This window comes from Phaenicophaeus curvirostris, chromosome 2, assembly GCF_032191515.1.
Source record: "Phaenicophaeus curvirostris isolate KB17595 chromosome 2, BPBGC_Pcur_1.0, whole genome shotgun sequence".
NCBI classification, from domain to species: Eukaryota; Metazoa; Chordata; class Aves; order Cuculiformes; family Cuculidae; genus Phaenicophaeus; species Phaenicophaeus curvirostris.
This window is the reverse complement of record NC_091393.1, coordinates 94,271,909-94,294,354: the sequence shown is the minus strand read 5'-3', so window position 1 is coordinate 94,294,354 and position 22,446 is coordinate 94,271,909. Positions and strand designations below refer to the sequence as shown.

The 22,446-nt window shown below is 39.5% G+C and overlaps 1 protein-coding gene across 11 annotated transcripts in view; it reads right to left on the bottom strand.

Moving 5' to 3' along the window:
* EHBP1 (EH domain binding protein 1) overlaps window positions 1-22,446 on the bottom strand; it is a 223,116-nt gene that overhangs the window by 104,656 nt on the left and 96,014 nt on the right. For all 11 annotated transcript variants that reach the window (XM_069850070.1, XM_069850071.1, XM_069850072.1 and 8 more), the window contains 2 exons: window positions 13,145-13,397; window positions 6,516-6,702 (listed from right to left, as the gene is read on the bottom strand). In XM_069850070.1, the coding sequence (XP_069706171.1) occupies window positions 6,516-6,702; window positions 13,145-13,397 (440 nt within the window). The remainder of the gene's footprint in view (window positions 1-6,515; window positions 6,703-13,144; window positions 13,398-22,446) is intronic.

Genomic DNA, 22,446 nt, shown 5'->3' with positions numbered 1-22,446 from the left:
TGTGTTCAGCAGGTTGCATGAGGTAATTCTACCCCTCTATTCTGCTCTCATGAGATCTCACCTGGAGTAATGTGTTCAGTTCTGGAGTTCCCAACTCTGGAAGGACATGGACCTGATACTAGTCCAGAGGAGGGCCACGAAGACAATCGGAAGGATGAAGTATCTCCCATATATGGACAGGCTGAGAGATTTGGGCTTGTTTAGCCTAGAGAAGAGAAGGCTCCAGGGAGACCTTATAGAAGCCTTCCAGTACTTAAAGGGGGCCAATAGGAAAGCTGGGGAGGGGCTCTTTATCGGAAAGTACAGGGATAGGATGAAGGGTAATGTTTTTAATCTGAAAGAGGGCAGATTTAGATGAGATATTAGGAAGAAATTTTTTATGAGGGTGGTGAGGCATGGGCACAGGTTGCCCAGAGCAATCATGGCTGCCACATCCTTGGAGGTGTTCAAGGCCAGGTTGAATGAGGCTTTGAGCAACCTGATCCAGTGGGAGGTGTCACTGCCCAAGGCAGGGGGGTTAGGACTGGATGATCTTTAAAGTCCCTTCCAAGCAAAACCATTCTATGATTCTATGACAGAACAAAGATCTCCTGCAAATGAGCTGTACAATTCCTTTGCAGCTAATGACAAGCTGGAAGGGAAGAAATTGTAAAAGATAATGTTCCAGTGAGTCAGCAAGTCTTTATGTGAATGGACAACTGAGACACATTTGATATCAAGAGACAATGAGTGATCTTCATCTACCATTTTAAATTTAATGTAATTTCTGCACTTGGCTGCATTACTGCATCTGTGTTTTAAGATGTTCATACTGGATACTGGATGGAGATGGTTATTACCTACCATGTTGAAGAAGGATTCTCTATTTCCTATTACGCATTTCCTCTAAGTGTTTCATTAGAGCTTGAATCAGCTAGCCTGCCTAGCATGAGAGAGCAGAGTATCACTGGGCATGCAAAACAAATAATTTTGCTTTAAAAAAGAAAGGGAGAGCTTAAATAACAATAGCAACAACCAGAAATGTTATTACTGGCTTTGCACTATTATGTGAAAGTGCATTCTCCTTTTCTGCCAACATAAAAGGCCATCATAAACTCTTGTCTACAAGCAATAAATTTAGTGCCTATATTTTCATGACTAATAGCAACACTGCGACTTTCATAAAGGCGAGAATGGCGTATACATTAATATGACAGACTTAAGCTTACTTATCATCCTGTCCTGGTGCTATGTACTTTCATCAGCTGCTAGGTCTAGCTCAAAAAACAAGGACAGGTTCAAAAAGCATCCTGTAGTCTGATACCAATTCCATGTCTGTTCATGTAATCACATGTTGTCAGGGAAACACCTACTGCCAAGACTGGAACGGAGGAGTTTCATTTAGTGACATATTCTGAGTAACCCAGTAAAAAAGCTGCAAGATGGAGATCTCTGTGGGCTACCAAGCCCAGGCTGACAACTAGTCCAATGCATCTCCAAGTAGCCACTCTGTAAAGCACGTGTGTAATGAACATGGGTTTCCAGTCTCTGAAGAAAAAGACATGAAACCAAGCTGGAGTCACCAAACATAACATACTCATTGACTTTCACTAAGTTAATGGCAACAGCAGTATCCCAAAACCTGATGGAATCATGAGCCATCAACAAGGTCCAGGTCTTTCTTGCAGTCTGGCTACAAAATGGAACTACCATGTAATAGGAAAAGCCTTTCTGAGAATGGGTTCCTGAAGAGAATGACATATGCTGTCCTCTCAAAGAGTGAATGAGTAACGCCAATTCAGTGCAAGGACTATTTTCTTCCAGCACTTGAAAATAACTCTGTAGTTGAGGGTGATTATCTGTGTCCTCCTGTTCCCTAGTAAATAATTCCTCACCTCCCAAATAAATGCAGTACCATTCCTGCCCCTCATTCTCACAAAGGCAATAAAATCCATCATTGTGCAGACACATGGCTTCAGCTTCTCCACTACAGGACACAGTTGCCAACTCTGTAACTGATACTTGGATCTTAGTTCCACTAAACATATTGCAGAGAAGATAAGAGATACTGAGGCTGGCTGAGATTTATGCCAGTTCAAATTGGTACGTACATTTTTTTCAATCAGCTAAAGCAATGATAGGCACTGATACGCATGCTACGTGCACTGTTCTGATACCACTTTTTGAGCCTGAATGTTTTTGTTCTGTATTTTTCCACAAAATAAAGTGGAAGAAATTTAAAGTTTCCATCACCTCTGTGAAAGGCAGAACCTTGTTATCCAAACCACATCAGGAACAGTAACACATGTATGATGGTAACAAGCCCAATAAGGCTTCAGTTGGGCTTGAAAGCGCTGTGGCTGGTTGATGACTGAAGAGCCCAATTACAAGTTTCCAGTTTGTTCCTCAGACTCATCTAAATATAGCCAGCACATCACAAGTCTTCAAGCCATTTGAGATGATTAACTGTGAGATAATTTCAGGCTTTCAGACTCTGCATTTTTAAGTCCTCTCTGTTGACTTAGATTAGTTTAGAGGAGGCACAAAAGAAAGACAGAAGAGAATTAAGGTACTCCTTTAGGAAGAACAAGGGAATACTACCTGGAAACACAACTTCCTCCCAACCCAGACATGGCAAATACCGAGCTAATACTATAGGGCCAAGAGTTGGCTGGACCTTTACAGAGATCTAGACCCTGCCTTATCTCTAACAGATAACCGCCCCTTCCTCACCAACAGAGACGACACAGAGATCAGTGAGTGATCAGAAGGGCAATCTTCAAAGAGAATACATTAGGAAGCTTGGAAAAGGTTTGCTATTCCAGTTAGTTCATTGCTTAGGCATGAATATTGGAGCTATTTAGAAGCTGCACGGACACGGTCCTGGGCAACTGGCTCTAACTGGCCTTGCTTGAGTAGGGGATGTTGGATCAGACAACTTCCAGAGGTCCCTTAATGACTGTTTATTAGTCTCATATTCTGTCTTCACTGGTCACTGGGTTCTTGAACAAGTTCCACCCTGGAGCATGCTCTTTATCTTTAGGATCCCAGGTGTGATGCTGATACCACAAGATCAGAAGTTCTCTTTCTAAATCTTTCTGCCTAGTTTTACATGAAACTTTTACACAGAATTATCTTAAACACCATACATCTCTGAACAAAGGAAGCAGTAGGAATTGGATATTTGTGGTGCCAGGAGTAATAAGGGTAATTCACTGTGGATATGATTCTACAAAAATCTAGAAATAGTATACAGCTGTTAGAAGACAGTACAACTCCCATAAAAACAAAAAGCCTTTTGCAATTCATGTAGGTGCATTAGCTTAAGTATATTCTCAAGTGAAACATGTCCAACACTGCTGACTGCTAAAATGTCATTGTTTTGCTCTTCTCTTTCACTACTGCAGACACTGTTGTTGTAAATTAAGAAAACATAAACACATAAAAAAAAAAAAATCATGTGTGGGAAGTCCGATATCCCTCAGGCAAGAAACACCTTCCACCACTACTTGGGTAATGGTAAAACGTTGGATTCAGGCTATATTGTTTCAACAGCAAACACAATTGCACTCTGTGGAAGCGTTCCTATACTCATGATGCCAATGCTAGAAGGCACATTGCAGCTGAATACTGAACAAAGCAATTTTGGTGTCCAGCCATACTCTAGGGATTTGATTTCTGGGTGTATGCATAGGAAAATATCAACCACTCTTGCCCAAATTTTAAGTCGGAATTTAAATTCTTGGGAATGCCAAAATCTAAGTGTTTTTTTAAAGAAAGTAACCAAGTTTCAAGTATTTGGAACATGTATTTTGAGTAGCAATCTGTCATGTGTCAAATAATTTTTCAGCAGCAATTTCTACCTAATAAACTTGCTGATATATAGATGTTTTTGTAATTTTTGTTTTTAGTGTGGTGAACACCATCAGCAAGTGAAGGAAAAATGAACTCCAAATACCCTGTCAAGATATTTGCAGGAGCATTTTTTGGAGTCTTTTTTCCTTAAGCTCTGAAGTTCTAATATTAATGCCGTGCTTGTGTAGCCTAAAGATTAGCATTTCTCCACAGCCATTTCCTATGAAGACAACCAATTGAACATGTCAGAACACTTAGGCTCTGGTCAGAGTTGTAGCAGAGGCTTTCTGTGAACATCAAACATGGACAAAACACTGAATAAGATACGTTATTTAACCTCCCTTTACATATGTTTACCTTTGTGGGACTATTCTCCCTACATAAGGGTGAGTGGCAAAGTTCATGTTTGTATAGTGCCTATACTTTTTGATGGGATTTTTTTTTCCAGAGTTGCTAAACATTACCACTATTATTGAGTAATAAACAAACAAGTTATTTGTGCCAACAGTCCAAATACAACCTGGGCACTATTTTGTACTCTGATGTGAGGAAGTAGTTTAATTTTCTTTTCTTTTAAACACCAGTACTTTTCCAAATTTCAAAAAGCATTCCAAGTAAAGTGCTTTTGATCTAACGTTATTAGATCACCTTAGAGGAAAACAATTCAAGCACAGAAAAAAGACTGTGATTACAAAAAGCTTTCTGAACTGCAAGTGACCGTACAATATTTTAACACACCCATTTAGCGAAACTTTCCACTCTAGCTGTAATACAGTAAGCCAGGATACTGTGTCTGCTTTGGAGCTTTCCCTAATGATCTCATATTCTCCAAAATCCTGTAGCTTTCTATATCAGAGAAGGTCAGCACAGAGGTCCATTTTCTCCCGTGGCCCTAATGAATATAAAAATTTCAGTACTTGGGCCTTTGCTGACCTCAGCTGTGCCTCAGCACCAGTGGCAGAGAGGTGGGCTGCAAGCAGGGAGGCACCAAAATATTCAGAAACTAACAACCTGCAGAAGAGCTGTATCTACCTGACTGTGTTCATAATAGAACACAGTCTTCTTAGCAAGTTCAATCCTGCATCTTTTCTTAAACAATTCCAGCTTTCAGACTAAACTAAGTCTAAAACTTAATTTGAGGTAGACAAAAACTACAACAATCAAACTCGGTAGTTATACATTATTTCAGCACAACGAAGACATGAAATAAAGCAGAGACATTTTTCCTTGGATGCAGACTGTGAAAAACCCTCTCGAACAATAAGCAATGGGGGCACAACCTCCATCAAGGAACCTGATAAAATCTCCTCTACGGATGTCTCCTCTCTGCCTGGTAGTACCAGAATGCTTTACACTTTGGCCATTTTGCTTTGACCTGGAGGCCAGACTCCACCAGAAATCAAATAATGTGCAATATTTTTCATACAGGAACTCCAGCAAACAGGATCCTTGCTTCCACACTTTAATTTCATCTTTCCCTGGTTGTAGTTTTGTATATTAAGAGTAACTTGTGAATTGTGCTTGTGGCCTCAGTGTGTTGTTTTGTTTTGCTGTGAGCAGACACAGGTTAGATTTCTGGTCTCATAGTCTTTACTCTGATTGAGCAGTAAAACGACAGCAAGATTAGAGCCTGAGGGGACAAGGACATGTCAGCAATCTGGCTGAGTAATTAAGCAATGAAATGATAGGTATGACAAACATTTTCATTCAATTCTTAAAGTACAGCAATTCCAAAACAAGGAAAACCAGATGATAACATGCATAACACTGGTTTAGTGTTTGATAGGAACGGTTGGACTCGATGATCCAGTGGGTCTCTTCCAACCTGGTTATTCCGTGATTCTGTGATAACTTGGGCGAGATACTCTGTAAGGGAAGCCTTCTGTCCTACCCTTCGAAACAAGCAGTCAGCATGTATCAAATTAATTTTTAAAAAGGACACATTAAAATACAGTATTTAGTATGTATTTTGTTTTAAAAAGCACAAGTGGTGCTAACTGGTAAAAAACTAGAATTGAAATTCACACCAACAGAAGTTAGCTGTTGTAAACCTGAAATGCCTACACCTCACATTGCCCTCTTCAACAGAAGTTAACTTGTATTTTACCTTGACAAACACAAATGTTCGGGACTATATAAGTAAGCTTAGTTTGGGCATTCCTAATAAGCAGCTAATCTGGTTTAGAGTAGATTGTCTTTTTTTTTTTTTTTAAATTACCTCAACATACCTATGGAACGGGACGTATACAAATCCCAATACAAATAAACAGCATCCAGTACTAATCTCTGAAAACCCAGATTTATGACAGAAATGAGGAGACTGACTCTTCAACAGGGGCAAGGCTTAGCAGTATTACAAAAGATCAAGACAAAGTATTGTTCAGCATGATTTTCTTCCTTCTCGATGGCATATCCAGCTGTCCTTCAACATTTGTTACTAGAAGTCTCTTTTCTCTGAAACTGCGGTTGCTGTTACTGTCGTCATTAAATCCTTAAAGCAAAAATACAAACTCCTACTGCTGCTCTCTCCCTATGAACCAGCAAGTGAATAGAAATGAGCCCACACCTTATTAAGTATAAGCAAAGCTTTTAAGATGGCCTGCAGAAATAAATAGGATGTCTACAATACGCACAAAGGTAACATTAACAACAAAGATGAAATTTTGGTATGAAAAACCTACCTTAGGAGAAGAAGAAAGGTCCCTCGATGCAGGAATAGCAGACATGTTCTCGCTCACGCCTGTCTCGGTCTTTGGCAAGAGGTTTGGTGGTTCAGGAGCCTTTCTTTTCATCTTCTTTTCTGGTTCTTGCGGCGGGGCAACTTTAATTAAAGCTGGACTTGATTTTGGTTCATAAAATGGATTTGATCTAATTAAAAGAAGGGAAATATATTTCTTTGCTATCCCCTTGGAATTAAAACCGCAAATAAGACCTGTTTTGAGAATCAAAAGACTAAAAGACTATATTATCCTATATATGAACACATTTTGCCTTTACATGCTTTAAGATACTACTTTTTCATACGACCAAAAAGTGAGTTGCAACAGTTAAAACTGCATTAGGTCAGAATTTCCACAAATTTTATAAAGGCTTGTAAATTACAGAAGTTTTATCTATTGCGTAAAGCTAACTCTTCAATTGTACTTGGCTACCTATCAAAATGTGATCTGATTTATAGATCAGCTCAGTGATAACAAATCTGAGTGAAGTTCCTGGCTGTTTATTTAATAGTCTGCTGAACAGAATTAAGAAAGCTTCACTAGAACAGACCTAAGAATCAGGCCACTACTACACACGTGCTTTAGAGGCCTCACTCTTGGCTGTCCAAGTTGGAAAACTTTGGCCTCCATAGCTACACAGTCCATATCAAGTGTATTTTAAACTCTGCAGCATACAGGCACCATGCCATTTCAAGAACACTCTTTGCGTAAGAGAATAGCACCAGAAAACTACAGCTGACTTGTGTATACCTCTCTACAGATACCAATAGCCATTATCCGTCTATTTTCAAAGCGCCCTTTATAACTAAACCTCATTTAAGAAACAGAGTGAACATTTTCCACCAAGTGGATGCAGTCCAAATAAGTATTCTTCTTAACTCTGATGTTCATGTTCCAACTCCCCACCCTAAGTAAATACTTCCACAGCATTTCCAGATTTTATCTATTAGTTGGATACATCAAAAATCAATCAATAATACATCAAATAATGGCTTCTACTATGCACTTAGAAGAACCAGCAATTTGCTAAGGATCTTTATGGGAACCTTCTTTGCATTGAATTATTTCATCAATAATCTTCAACTTTAATATTTTGCAATCCAAAACTGGACAGTTAATTATGAAACTGATATGTTAATTCTTTTCTAGTCCATACTTCTCCTGCAAGACATATTTATCATATATCTCAAACTATGTTTATGCAACTAAGTCACTGCAATTCCCAAAGATCTATCTGCATAGTTATATAAAGCATAACTAATCACAACAAATAACCTCAGTCCCTTGAATTCAACTTTAGATGGAAACAATAATGAATAGAGCATTAGACAAGAGCCTGCCTAGCTAGATCCCTTTACAAACTTCCTCTCACGAGTCATGAGCTAGTACACACTGGTTTTAAAGAGCTACAACAGCAATATCTGGGCACAAGTGGAAAACCAACTATTTATCCAATTTCCTTTCACACAACACCTAATTTCCCTCAGGTTTGTGTACTTATATGAAAATATATGAAAATATGTCTTTCGGTCTTATGGACTGATTTTAGAATCTTTTTTAATGCAGTTTACAGTCATCTTCTTTTCATTGAGAAAATGCAAGCAATTAATAATCCCTACCGCAGAAAATAAGTTTACTTCTAAAAGACAAACTTTACTGAAGCACATAAGTGGAGACTGGGCATAAAACCTCCAGCCCTTTCTGAGAATCTGCCACTGCTTTTTATAGAGAAAAAGATCTAAATCCAGATACCAAAGTGAAAGAAAAGACTAATACTAAAATAACTCATCTGCTAACTGAAGGTGATTTTAGGTGTTCCCACTTTGCTGCCTATCAAGCACACAGCCGCCAGTGTGACCAAAACTAAAGGCAACATCAAAATAACGAATTAAATAGAAATGGATGGGTGTTTTCCATGAGAGGCAGTAGGAAAAGCAGGGTACTTAGGCTGGAGTGGAGAATGCACCTCACAGCGAGTAGCTCTGATTTTGCTGACAGCACAGCTCAGCTGTCTTCACACACTGAGAAGTTCAAAGGGAGGTGAAAATGAAGATAAAAAGAGATAAAAACTGAAGAACAATGCATTGTACAGGAAAGCATGAGATTTTGTTTAGTTCAACAATTAGTCTTCTGAATAGCCAAAAGACACAGCATATTTGACAGGGATGTATTTATCTTTGTGTACTTGGAATTAGAAAATTGTATTCATAAGGTGTTAAAAGAATATGGTGCAAGAAAAAAAATTATTAGTTATTATAAAAAAGTTTAGCAGAACCATTTTTTGAATTTTTATGCTCTGGAATTGTCTGCTTGCATAATCTTGAAGAACTGTATTTTGCTGCACACACCAGAAGGAAGTGGTATAAGGAAACAAGTGACTGCCATTCTTCCATAATGAAGAACTTGCTTGAAAGCCAGACTAAACCCTCACATTTTGGTCATAAAATGGGCAGAACACACACACATTGCTTTTCACCTTCCTCTCTCCACTGCTTTTAACTGGTCTTACAAATATTGAGAAAGATTTTTTTTAAAATTACATTTAATAAAGGAAAAAAATACCCCAAATGGTTCTTGCCCAAAGAGGCTATGACTTTTGAAGTCATGGGTATCTGCTATGTAACAGAGTTTGGTCCAACACCTTTCACATGGCTACACACGAAACTAAGCATGCACAAAACGTGGCTGAAAAAAAAGCCTTAGCTGAGAAGTATTATAGCACTTTCCTCTGAGATCAACTCTCATGCTTCTTGCTTCTGTGAAGTTATTTACTTGATCTAAACAATATGATTTGCCTGAAGAGATACTAGATTGTCCACCACAAAATTTAAAAAAAAAACCAAACCCCAAGTGTAACAAACTACCTGGCATTAGGCTGGATATACAGAAGAAATTTTTTACAATAAGAGTGGTGAAACACTGGCACAGGTTGACCAGAGAGGTGGTAGATGCCCCATCCCTGGAAATTTTCAAAATCAGGCTGGATAGTGCTCTGAGCAACCTGATCAAGTGGAAGACATTCCTGGTCATTGCAGGGTGGCTGGAACTAGATGACCTGTAAAGGTCCCTTCTAGCCCAAACTGTTCTGTGATTGAGCTGTCACTGGCAATGTAGTGGCTTGTGGCTCCTTGTGCAACAGGCAGCTTCAATAGACAGCAACTCAATAGCCTTTCCAATTAGACAGCATTACCCTAACCCACACAAATGATTAATGAGATAAGAAGCCACAGAGCCAAATAATATCTGAAAGCAAGTTTTATTCTGACCAATTTAAAAGTTATTTTGATCACTGTTACTAGTTAACTAAAAAAAAATCAGCATTTTATTAAGGAGGAAAAAAAAGCTGTCAGTATAGTAGGGTTAAAAGATCAGGGAATATCACCAATCCAAAGTACTAAGGTTGAAAGCATTATACCTCAAGTACTTAATTGTGAGCTATGCTATTTGTCAAATAATTAAACTTCACTTGGCAAGCAAGCCGTCCTTTATTAACAGGTAGCTACCTACCATTTGGATTTTAACGTATAAAATCCAAAAAGGCAAAAGCAGAATTTTACACTAACATTCAAATGCCCAAACTAATAAAAGGAAAACATGTTCCTTAGCTCTAGCTAGGTATGAGAAATTAGCCAGAGGAAGCATGTTTTGAGAGAGGAGTTTTACAGCAGAATATACGTACTGGATCATCTAAGTCCCTCTGTACCACAGAACGCCTCGCTATGCATATGCGTGTCACTACGCTTTCCTTACGTGTGTTGTGAAATGTTACATTATCTTCACAACCATTAGAGAAATATGCTTCAATTAAGCCAATTACCCAAGATAAATCTTTCATAGAGGCACAGTGAGTGTAAGTACTTTTTCCAAGATTACAACGAGTTTGTTACAAAACTGGAGTCAGAGTTCAGCTCTTGGAGCACTTTGTGCAAACTCTGAGTCCAGAATCAGGACTCAGGATCTGCCAGAGTAGAGTGAGACAAGGGTCCTGATGCTAACTGACGCTCCCAGAACACATCAACCCATTTCATACAGAATACAAGAGGAAAATGTCAAGTGTGGCATTAACTGAACTCCAACGAAAAGTTTAAGATGCAAGGATAAAAATACATTGTACTTCCTGAGTGACAGTAAATGTCTTTCAGGAGCCTTCCATTTCTCATGCCTTCTGTCTATCAGGTTCAAAACCACTCCTGGGGAAAGCACTGCATCAGTGGTAGTCAAAGATGATTAAAACCAACCCCAAACAAAACAAAACCCAAAAGGCAAGATGTTAGGAAAGAGATTGAAAATAATATGCCAAGTTTTCTAATGCCGTGATATGACTCGGTTGTTCAGCCTTGACTCGAACACACTGCTCAGGCCAAGTCAACACATCTTAAAATAGACACATAGCAGAAGAAACAACAGGGTCCAGAGACGTGCGATGAAAATGATTAGAGAGATGAAGAGACTTCTGTATGAAGAGAGATTGAAACAGTTAGAACCATTAATCTCAGACAAGTGACAAGTAATGGTAAGCATGCTAGAGACAGACAACACAGCAACTGTTTATGGCAGGTAAATCCAAAACTACTAACTGTTGTTTTGATAAGCCAGCAGAAGAAACAGTGTATGGGATTGGAAATGTAACTTATTTAAAATCAATAAAATGAAACACATTTCATTTAAGACCTTGTTTTTTCATAGAAAACACTGCCATGAATTGACACCGGAGGCTAGACTTTAATGGCTTTTGGAAGAAGATCAGCCACTTATGTAGATAATAAAAGCATCAATATTCACATTAGATAAGAAACAATGCACATCTGGATGTAAACCCTTGTGATTTAAGGCACACAAAAACTACCAGCTGGCACTGCACAGGTAAATATTTCCTTTGATGTTCACTGTACCATACCTTAGCAGAAACTTTCTACTGAAAAATTTTAAAACCAATGACAGGAGGTAAGGCATAGTAATGCCTGTGGTATGAGTTAGTATCACAAGCCTTGTATTCCTAGACTGGAGTTATATTATTCCACTTACTCCTCCAGAGCATTTCAGTATAAAGATTCAAAGGTTCTCCTTGCCACACATGTCTTTTTCAATGACACGGTGCTCCTGTAACCTGGGAGGAAAAAGTTCAAGTAGAATCCACCAATGGGGAGCTTATTTTTATTCTCAAAAAAAAAAAAAAGCAAACTGGGTCATTAAAGTAAGAAGAAGGCTATTGTAAACAAAGGGCTCGAGAAATCTAGGGTCCATTACACAGCAAAAACAAGGCTGCCTGTAACAACACTGCTGCAAGTCCATTTGGCACAAATGTGCTTAGGGTAGAAATGTGAGTGTGAATACAAAACAGAGAAAATCCTTCCTTTGCCCATCCACGTAGTTTTTGCTATTTCTGTTCTCTTCAGTTGTTGCCGTTCTCTATTCCTGTATCTTTGTAGGTGTGAAAGACATATATTTCTTCCTCTCCCTGTGGATTCTGGTGATCAGTGAATGATCAGGGATGCCTGGTGTGACCATCAACAGTGTGATCACACCACACCATGAAGACACAGCAGTGAGTGCTGTTTGTTCAGGCACTGCCCTTATGAATGGAGCTGGCAGAGACATCATTCCCCAATACCATTTTTACCATTTTTTTTTTCACAGAACAAACAACAATAACAAATCCATGGCCACAGAACTTTAAAAGGAAAAAATTCTGCAGGGTCCTTACTACATTTCTATTAGAGTGCATGGGAATTCTTCAGTTTCCTAGAATAGAGCTATAAACACAGAAACATGAAGATCATGATATGACACCTGTATTAATATTAAATACAAAAGCAATGCAAATGTCATGCTGTGATAAATCTCATTAAATAATGTAATACTAAATGTTAATTACTGTTGTCTGTAAAATTGCTCATATGTAATCAGCATAAACTGTCTCATGAGTGGTGTGGTTGGTGACTAATGACCACAAACAAGGAGTAAGTATATACCTTCAAACCTCCCAAGCCGCACAGCTATTGCAAAAGCTCTCTCTCCCTGTTAGGTTTCAATAGTATAATACAAAGCAGTCAGTGTGAGTTTATGGAAGTTTTATGTGTGGTTATCATAAAAGTAATAACCTAAGAGAGTGTTATAGTGTTATCTTTCCCATACAGAGATTCAGTTTTTTGAGACTCAAAAATGTGCTATCCAGACTGTACAACACTCTTCCTTTTTACATACTGCACCAACTCTCCATTATAATTTACAAAAATTATTATTTTATGTAGTAAATATATGGCAAAGAGGACATGAAGGACCAAGTTCTGTTGATCCTTAATATCTGGCTCATTTGCAATTGGCAGGGCATGAAGTGCCAAACAGATACATGGGCTTGCTCCCTATCAAGTAATTTGCTATCAGTGAGGTAAAGGAAAGGTTCCTAACTGACTGCGTTCAGCTGAACAGCATGACTTGGTGGTATGCCATTTCCCACTGCTGAGCTGAAGATCAGTCTGTCCTAGGAGGTGATTAAGGATCACCATGGTTGAACCCCATACATCTCAAGATTAAGCCAGGGATCCCACTAATGCTTCCAAAGCTGCTGGAAGATGAAGAATCATACTTACTCATCCAGCTCTTCCTCTTCAGCTTTACAGGTATCTGCATAGAGGTATTTGCTCATATCCACTGGTCTAATGTTTTTCCTTTTTGCAGGTTGTGGAGGAGAATCTTTTACAGTTACAAATGTTTCAGGCTCAGGATCTGCCTCATCAAATGGGTTCAAGTACTCTGGGGCATCTTCATCCTTGAAGGGATTGTAATTGTCACCATCGAAACTTTCTTCTGGCCTTGATGATGAAGCTATCTCAGTATTCAGTTCTACCAAATAACAAAAAATCATTAAACTCATTTTAACACAGAAAAAATCTGAAATAATTTTATCAGATCTTTGTACTTTGAAGGCTTTCAAAAAGGTCCGCTTCGTAACTCTCAATACATAAAGTCCTAGCCTTAGATGAATCGTCATCATTTATTTATTTGGAGCACACCTTTGTTCATTCAAAAATAGGTATTTTAAAAGGTTATTTCATCTACAGTATGTTGAATAGGTTTAATTTTCTCACTAAAGTGCATTCAACATAATTAGTTATGAGTTTTCTTATTTGTCACATAAATGGCATTGCAACAGATTTTAAAACATTTTCCCAAGCTATTAGCTAACTTGTATCCTAACAAAATGTTCTCAATTATTTATTTGAGGTTTTAATGAAGGAAAAAGTTCTCCTATATTTCACAATAAAATTACTTTTATTGGATATTAAAAATGGTCATAGTAAGTAGGTAGTCTTTCATTTCTTAAAATGACTAAAAATAATTTCTGAAATTAACTAAAAATACTTTATTAGGTATGGCCAGTAATTAAATTTCAAAACATACATATTTTCACTGGTATCAATCCTGGTAACAATACATAGTCTCACAGTAAAATGAATTTAGATTAACCCTAAACAGCCACATAATCAAATTACTCATCTATTATTTGGGCTGTACAACAAAATGTTATTAGGAACCTGGAGCTGCATGCAGTTTTTTAGAGTAACAAACACTACAAAAAGAACACTCTACAGAAGTGAATGGTTGGTGGATATTGAATAACACAAATCCCCATAGAGCAATACAACATTTCTTACAAAGACAGTGCAGTTAATCTTACTGCAGAACCAAATGATCAGACGCTTAGTTCAGTATTGGACATGATGCAATTTCAAAATCTATGCAAATGAGAACTTAAATGTAGTGTTATCAAACCTTGATACTTGAGAACCACTCCCACGTTATTCTTAATACAAAAGTGTTTCTTTTTCAGATGTATGGGTACTAAATAGAACAAAATATGCCTTTTAGCTTTAAAAGACAAACACTAGGAGTTATTTGTAGCAAGGCTCTAAAAAAGGAAAAGATGGAGGTCCAAGTGTGTTTGTCGCTAAATACTTTGGAAGACAAAAGCATATAACACAAAGGGTAGGGAGAGTAGAAGAAACAGCCCTGTTGTTACCCAAGTTTGGAGGGATGATGTACTGAAGTTCCTACTACTGGAAAATTGCTAGAAAATGTGGTTTCTGCTCTGCCAGTAAACGTCCAGTTCTCCATGCCTCTAGCCATTAGCACAGCCCAAGGTGACAGAACGCCCTGCCCTACATCCTGTGACTGACTCTTACAGCTGGACAGGAATATGGGCCACAGGTGCAGACAGCAGTTTCATGGGGGCAAAGTCTTGGAGCAGGAAAGGCCTTAGTCCTTCTCAGAACAATTATGACCTACCATGGACTTGAAAGATTTCATTTTAGAACAACCTTACATTCCTAGTGCTGCTGCTCTTGGTTCTTCACATTTGAACTTTGAAGACTATATTGTCATAGTGTTTCTATACTATTTCTAATGGTCTGTTTCTGAAGGGATGAATTATTTGTTCTCTGCTCAGAAACTAGGAACCACATGAGTTTGGCTGGAATAATAGGAAAAAATAATCAAAATCTTTTAAGCTCAAACGTGGACACTCAGGAGATAAATCACTCATCTGATATTGAAGGGGATCTCAGCTGGGGTAAACAAAATAAAATTGTACTTCGCTAGACAATATTGCAGGTTTTAACTAGACAGACTTAATGAGTCTGCACACTGCTTGTGCCCATGGGATTTCCCTATGGTGATTACTCAGAAAATCACGTTTAAAAAGTTATTTAATTCCAGGTGTGGTTTGCAGTTCCTTATCTCTCAGCAACCTGGTCCAACTTAGCACTAAAGAAGCAACATACACAGCACTTACACCTATTTCTTAGGTCCTTACATTGAACTTCAAATTCAGAATACAGCTTTCACTGTTTCAAGTCAAAAACTGGAGTCAAAGAGGAGACTGAGAAGTGCTGTAAATCTGACACTACACTGAAATGGGATGAGACGAAGGTAAAGAGAGATCACAAAAAGTTATTATGCTTAATGGTCAGTCTTTCAACTAGCAAAAAATAACTAAAACTCTTGTGAGTAACAGTAGAGAAAACAAATATTATGGGATGCAATAACAGTCCTAGTTAAACCTAAAAAAATGAGGTTCTGTTACTGTTTAAACTGGTTAAACTTCATCTGGATGTCAGAAAGCAGTATTTCAGCTGTCTCTTAAGAGATGGGCATAGAGACTAACTACTAAAGGAGAAATCAGATTGTGTATTTGCAGTATGTCAGCTGTAGTGTATGTGTTCACTCCTATCCCAGAGTAAATACAACATGCTTATCCCTTAATAAAAGGGAATAAACTGCTGGGCACTTATTCTGAGAGAATGGGTAGTTACTGTACAGGAGGTAATGCATATTCAGTTCATACCCCAGTTTATTTATCTGTGGTGATTTGTTCACAAGGCTTATAAGACAGGTGTTTCAGAGAAAGACACAAAAAATATCTGCTGTTTAAAATGGTAAGAGAAAAGAAATCATTCAAAGAAGAAATTCTTAAAAACATAAATATGATCGAATCAAGTAAGAATCCTTTGATAGTATTACAGATGAAATAACACCAGCTCAGAACCAAACAGTTTAAATGCCTTTTTTCATTTCTTTGAAGCTAAAACTGCAAAAGAGGTTCTACATTGACTTACTTATATCACTCTAATGTCCAGTGTAGGTGGTCATGGCAAGCAAAAGTTTCATCCTACTTGTCCCAAGATGTGCTCAGTGTGGGTATCTGTAGCTGAGTTAGACCCCTTCACAGTCAAAGCTTACAACTGTACATTCAAACTGCTGAGGTCTAAAATTAGGTGAGCCAAATCCTCCTCCTACTGCAAAGAAATGTGTGACCTGAAGCTTGTGGTATTTGAGATACTACTCAAATGTTACCCGCACATTTAGGGATTTGATGAACTAAGTCAAGCAGAAATGCTTGTGAGATCTGCCCTCGAAAGACAGTATCATATAAAAAGCAGAAGCAACTTAATAAAATGCAGAAAAATGATTGATGTATGTCGTGTTCAAATTGAGTAACTTATTGATGACATTTAAACCAAAACTTCTGCTACTTTTAATTTTGCTCATATCTTAAAATATTTTATCAAGCGTGTGCACAACTACAAATACTTGCTTCTGCAACTCTGTACGATGCACCACCGCTTCTGCACATGAATCCGTCGATAAATATAATAGATAATAAATATATTACTAGAAGGAATGTCAGTAATATTTCCTGAAGCTAAAAACATTCAGGGAAACAATTCCTTAAAACTATACTGTCAGCTTTTCTTTTTAATTTGCCTTTAAGAGTCTCCTGGAAGTGAGAAGTTAAATGCTTGTTTAAACCTGATATTTTAAGGGGCAATGCAAATGGTTTTTGCAATTATTTCTATTTCAACACTATGGACCAAGTGCTGTAACCTTAACTAGGACAAAAGTCTCTCTTGTTTGTTGGCTCGAGAGTAATGGCAGGTTTGGCCTTTCACATGCAGCATTGCAGATCAGCGCTCAGAGACTTCTGGCTTATCGTTAATTGAAAGATTTCACAAAATCCTATACATACAGGCTAAAGCTAAAGGGGCTTCTGAAAATATTGTTTTCAAGAGACTTTTATAGGCAGAATTTTGTAGGGGCTCAAATAGAACTCAATTAACTTGGCCGCTCATTTACAGAATCACAGAATGGTAGTTATTGGAAGGTACCTCCAGAGATCACCCAGTCCAACCCCCCTGCTAAAGCAAGTTCACCTCGAGCAGGTCGCATAGGAGCAGGTCTAGATGAGTTTTGAATATCTCCAGAGAAGGAGATTCCACAGCCTCTCTGGGCAGCCTGTTCCAGTGCTCTGTAACTCTCACGGTAAAGAAGTTTTTCCCCATGTTCAGGTGGAACTTCCTGTGCTCCAGTTTGTGCCTGTTGTCCTGTCGCTGGGCACCACTGAGAAGAGTCTGGACCCATCCTCTTGACACCCGCTCTTTAGATATTTGTAAGCATTGATAAGTTTCCCTGTCAGTCTTCTCTTTTCTAGGCTAGACAGATCAACCTCACTCAGCCTCTTCTTGTAAGAGAGATGCCCCAGACTCCCACTCATCTTTGTGACCCTCTGCTAGACTCTTGTCTTTGACTTCCTTGTCTTTGTTGAGGTGAGGAGCCCAGAACTAGACCAAATACTCCAGATGTGGCCTCACAAGGACAGAGTAGAGGGAGAAGATAACCTTCCTTGACCTGCTAGCCATACTCTTCTTGATGCACCTCAGGACACCATTGGCCTTCTTGGCCACTAGGGCAGATTGGTGGCTCATTGTCTACTTGTCTATCAGCACTCCCAGGTCCTTCGCCACAGACCTACAGAGCTGCTTTCCAGCAGGACAGCCCCTAACCTCCACTTCTACATGGGGTTATTTCTCCTGAGTGCAGAACCTTACACTTGCCTTTGTTAAACTTCATTAGGTTCCTCTCTGCCCAACTTTCCAGCCTGTTCAGGTCTCGCTGAATGGCAACACAGCCTTCTTGTGTATCAGCTGCTCATTCCAGTTTTGTGTCATCAGCAAACTTGCTCAGGGTACACTCTGTCCCCTCATCCAGGTCATTGATGAATATATTGAACAAGACTGGGCCCGATACTGACCCGTGGGGAACACTGCTGGCCACAGGCTTCCAATTAGACTCTGCGTCATCAATGACACCCTCTGAGCTCTGCCACTGAGCCAGTTCTCGGTCCATCTCACAGCCCACTCATCTAACCTGCTCTTCCTAAGCTTACCTATAAGGATGTTGTGGGAGACAGTGTCAAAAGCCTTGCTGAAGTTGAGCTAGACCACATATACTGCTCTCCTCTCATCTATCCAGCCACTCATGCCATCACAGAAGGCTATGAGATCAGTCAAGCATGATTTCCCCTTGGTCAATCCACGTTGGCCGCTCTCAATAAAGTTTTTTTCCTCCAAATGCTTGGAGATGACATCCAGGATGAGCTGTTCCATAACCTTTCCAGGGATGGAGGTGAGGCTGACTGGCCTGTAGTTTTCTGGGTCCACCTTCTCGCCCTTTCTGAAGACTGGAGTGACATTTTCTCCAGTTCTCAGGCATCTCTCCTGTTCTCTGCCATCTTTCAAAGACAATGGAGAGTGGCTTAGCAATAACCAGAAGGATGGAATGTCATCCAGAGGGACCTTGACTGGCTGAAGAAGTGGGCCTGTGAGAACCTCATAAGATTCAACAACACCATGTGCAAGGTCCCACACCTGGGCCGGGGCAGTTCATGGTTTCAGTATACGATGAAGAATGACGTGATTGAGAATAGCCTTGGGGAAAAGGACTTGGGGGTGCTGGCTGATGAGAAGCTTGACATGAGACAGCAATGCGCACTCGCAGCCCAGAAGGCCAACCATATCCTGGGCTGCGTCAAAAGAAGTGTGGCCAGGAGGTCGAGGGAGGTTATTCTGCCCCTCTACTCCTCTCTTGTGAGACCTCATCTGAAATAGTGTGTCCATTTCTGGAAGTCTCCACATAAGAGGGATATGGAGCTGTTGGGAGGGGCCCAGGGGAGGGCTACAAAGATGATCAGAGGGCTGGAGCAACTTCCAGACAAGGACAGGCTGAGAGAGTTGGGGTTGTTCAGTCTGGAGAAGAGACAGCTCCAAGGAGATCTTATGGTGACCTTCCAGTACCTAAAAGGGGCCTACAAGAAAGCTCGAGAGGGGCTATTCATAAAGGCTTGTGGTGATAGGATGAGGGGATGAGGGGGAACAGGTATAAACTGGAGAGGGGCAGATTTAGACTAGACATTAGGAGGAATTTCTTCACAACGAGGGGGATGAGACACTGGCACAGGTTGCCCAGGGAAGTTGTGGATGCCCCATCCCTGGAGGTGCTCAAGGCCAGGTTGGATGGGGCCTTGGACAGCTTGATCTAGTGGGATGTCCCTGCCCATGGCAGGGGGGTTGGAACTAGATGATCTTTAAGGTCCCTTCCAACCCAAACTATTCTATGATTCTATAATACCATCTGCCAGCTTCCTCCTCTTCTCATCCAGGACAGTAATTTTTTTCCCTCCGTTTTCTTCAATGTCCCCAAAGGAAGGAGGGTCCTCACAAGGGTCCCCACATCAGCCCATCCAGGGAACCTCCCATGTGGTCTCTGAAACCCTTTAAGACTAGCTTTTATGTCAGGCAGTGCTCATCACTTTGTGTGACTCTCTATAACAAATTAAATTGCTAGGATGGTGAGTCAACAACACTGTTATTAAAGCTGCAGCCACAGTTACCTTCTCTGTAATAAGGATACTCATATTTTCTCAAGACCTAAAGATGTTGGGAAGTGTATTTTTGGGGGCTGAACATAAAACAGCTTAAAAAGGGCTTATTTTCCTCCTCAAGCTGATTTTACACTAAGGAGCCAACACAGATTCCCCTGCTTCCTTCTAATCATTAATCACAACTGAAATCATTGGACTATGGCCTCTACTTGAACTAGACTTTTAAATTGCTGCCTTCTACACTGATGTATTGGGGGGGCAGGGGAGAAGAGAGAGTAGGAAGAGAGATGTTTGCAATTTGGCACTCCAAGAGTCAAATCTTCAATAAATTTGCATGGTTAAGTAATAAAGCCACAGGGCTAGGAGTGACAAGACGAGGAGAATTATTACTATAGCAGAAGCATCAGCTGCTCTTGTGCCAAATTCTAAGAACATTACTTGCCTTAACTCCACTGAGAAAGACTGCTCCTGACAGTAATCACGCTGGCACTATCTGTCTGCACAATCAGACTTCTAGTTCCCAGGGGATCTCCAAAAATCACCCTGCCCTTCAACCTACTTGCCTTTTGTAACACAAACATATTGTGACACATTGCTTAAAACAAAAAAAAAACTCCCACCAAAACATTACACACGCCACTTTCCCCTTGGCAAAGGATGAAAGAACAAGCCACATGTGAAAGATATTTAGTTATGCCATTTACTGCACTACTGGCAGGCACATAGTCACAATGGGGATGAGAACAAACAGGACAGACTAAAAATGTAACTTCACAATACTTCTAGAAAGCATAATGATTGGCATCCCTACAAACCACTGATGATTTTCCATTACTTTTATTAATACTCACACCAGCACACATTACATTTCATCAAGAAATATAAGGAGAAGGAAGAGAGTAATTGTTTTCCTCTGTATTGGTTCTTGTACGGCTCTCCTGAGACTATCCTAGAATGATTCTGGGGTTTGGCACCACACTGTAGCACTGTTTTCACTTGCTCAGAAATATACAAACAAGGTAATGAAACACACTGGTAAAGTAAATGCTGTTTTAAATATAAGGGGAGGGCAGTGCCAGCAAATAAGTTACCCTCATGTCTCAGGTGTATTGAAGAAAATTTGTATTGGTCATACACAACTTCAAAATTTGCATTCCCCGCCTAAGTAAAAAAATATCTGGAGTGTTGAAAGAGTTTTGTTGTTTTCTGTTTGAATTTGTTGTATATTTCAACTTCCTGAATTACTTTGCAGAAAGAACAACTGGTTTTAGAGTTCTGTAGTAACATGACTAAAAGACAATCCAAAAGGCAGTCTTCATATGGTCATCTGTGCACTGTCCAATATAAAGTTGTAGAGGTACACTTTTCAAAGAGATTAATTTTGATTTTCCAGATTTCTAATGTACAGCTGACCTATGAGATCCAGACGGAATAAGCCTCAAGTTGACACGTCAACCAAGAAACACATCTAAAGATTTTTTGAAATGTGTTATTCATATGCACATCCACTCCACCATGCATGTAAGATCATTTACAATAAGGACTTTTTAAAACACAGCAGCATCCAGAGACAGGTTCCTGATGACTCTGCCATGCACCGCACTCAGTGCACACATGGATGCTGGAAGCACTCATACCTTTAGTTCTTCTCTGTCCCGCATTCTAAGTGTTAGGCGATTATGGGATTAGGAAAACAGAGGGAAAGTAGCTGGTTTGTGAACTGGCACAAGAAATATCTGTCCAGGAAACAAGTGTCTACTGGCAAGTAATCCTCCTTTCTCTTGGAGTGACTGTCAATACATACATATTCATATGCTGGGTGGCTCTAAGGACTCTCTCACTGAGCACACAAGTCACAGGCTTGATAGGAACATCCCTGGAATATCTCTGCCAAATTGAACATTGTGTCTGATGGCAAAGTACCCAGGAAAGGAGGCTCCAGATGGCTGCTCTGCACATCTCAGGGAAATTAGGTAACAAATTCTACAGAAAGACTTAACTCTTAACTTCCAGAAACTGTAAATTCATGATTTTCCAGATAAAAAGATAAAGCAGACTAACATGTAATGAATAGAAAAATACTTCATCCCTGCACACATAAAAGGTTAATCTCTTGATTCGAGCTGATCACAAGACAAGTGCAACAGGTGATGTGACTTTTTAAGCGTGTGGGAGAAACTCTGCCTTAAAGTCCTGTACTTTTGTCATTACTAACAAGGTCACATTCACCTAAAGATGCAAAAGCAAACAAGCGGGTACAGTCTCAAAGAGCTTCCTAAAAAGAGACAGCAGCAATGACAGTTCCACTGAACTATCAGAGCAGAAGAAATGCCTTAAACCATGATTGAATATACTTGTGATCAAATGAGAAACAAACAGGGAAGCCTTCTGCTGTAGAGCAGCATAGTAAGAACAGTCCCAATATTGTGTAGCTTCAAAATGTAGTCCAACAGAAAGGGAAATCTCCCCAAAATGGTAAGATCTAGGGTGCACCACATGTAGAGATACTGATCCAATCACCAATACAGAGATTCCTAGCAGATTCCTGCTGTTGCTGGAGACGAGAACTGTTTTATCACATTTGTCTCAGCACCTTTTTTTACTCCTTCACCTTTCTGTGAAGGAAGAGGACTGGAAAAAAGACACAGATGAAGAAGGCCAAGCAAAAGAAGATGA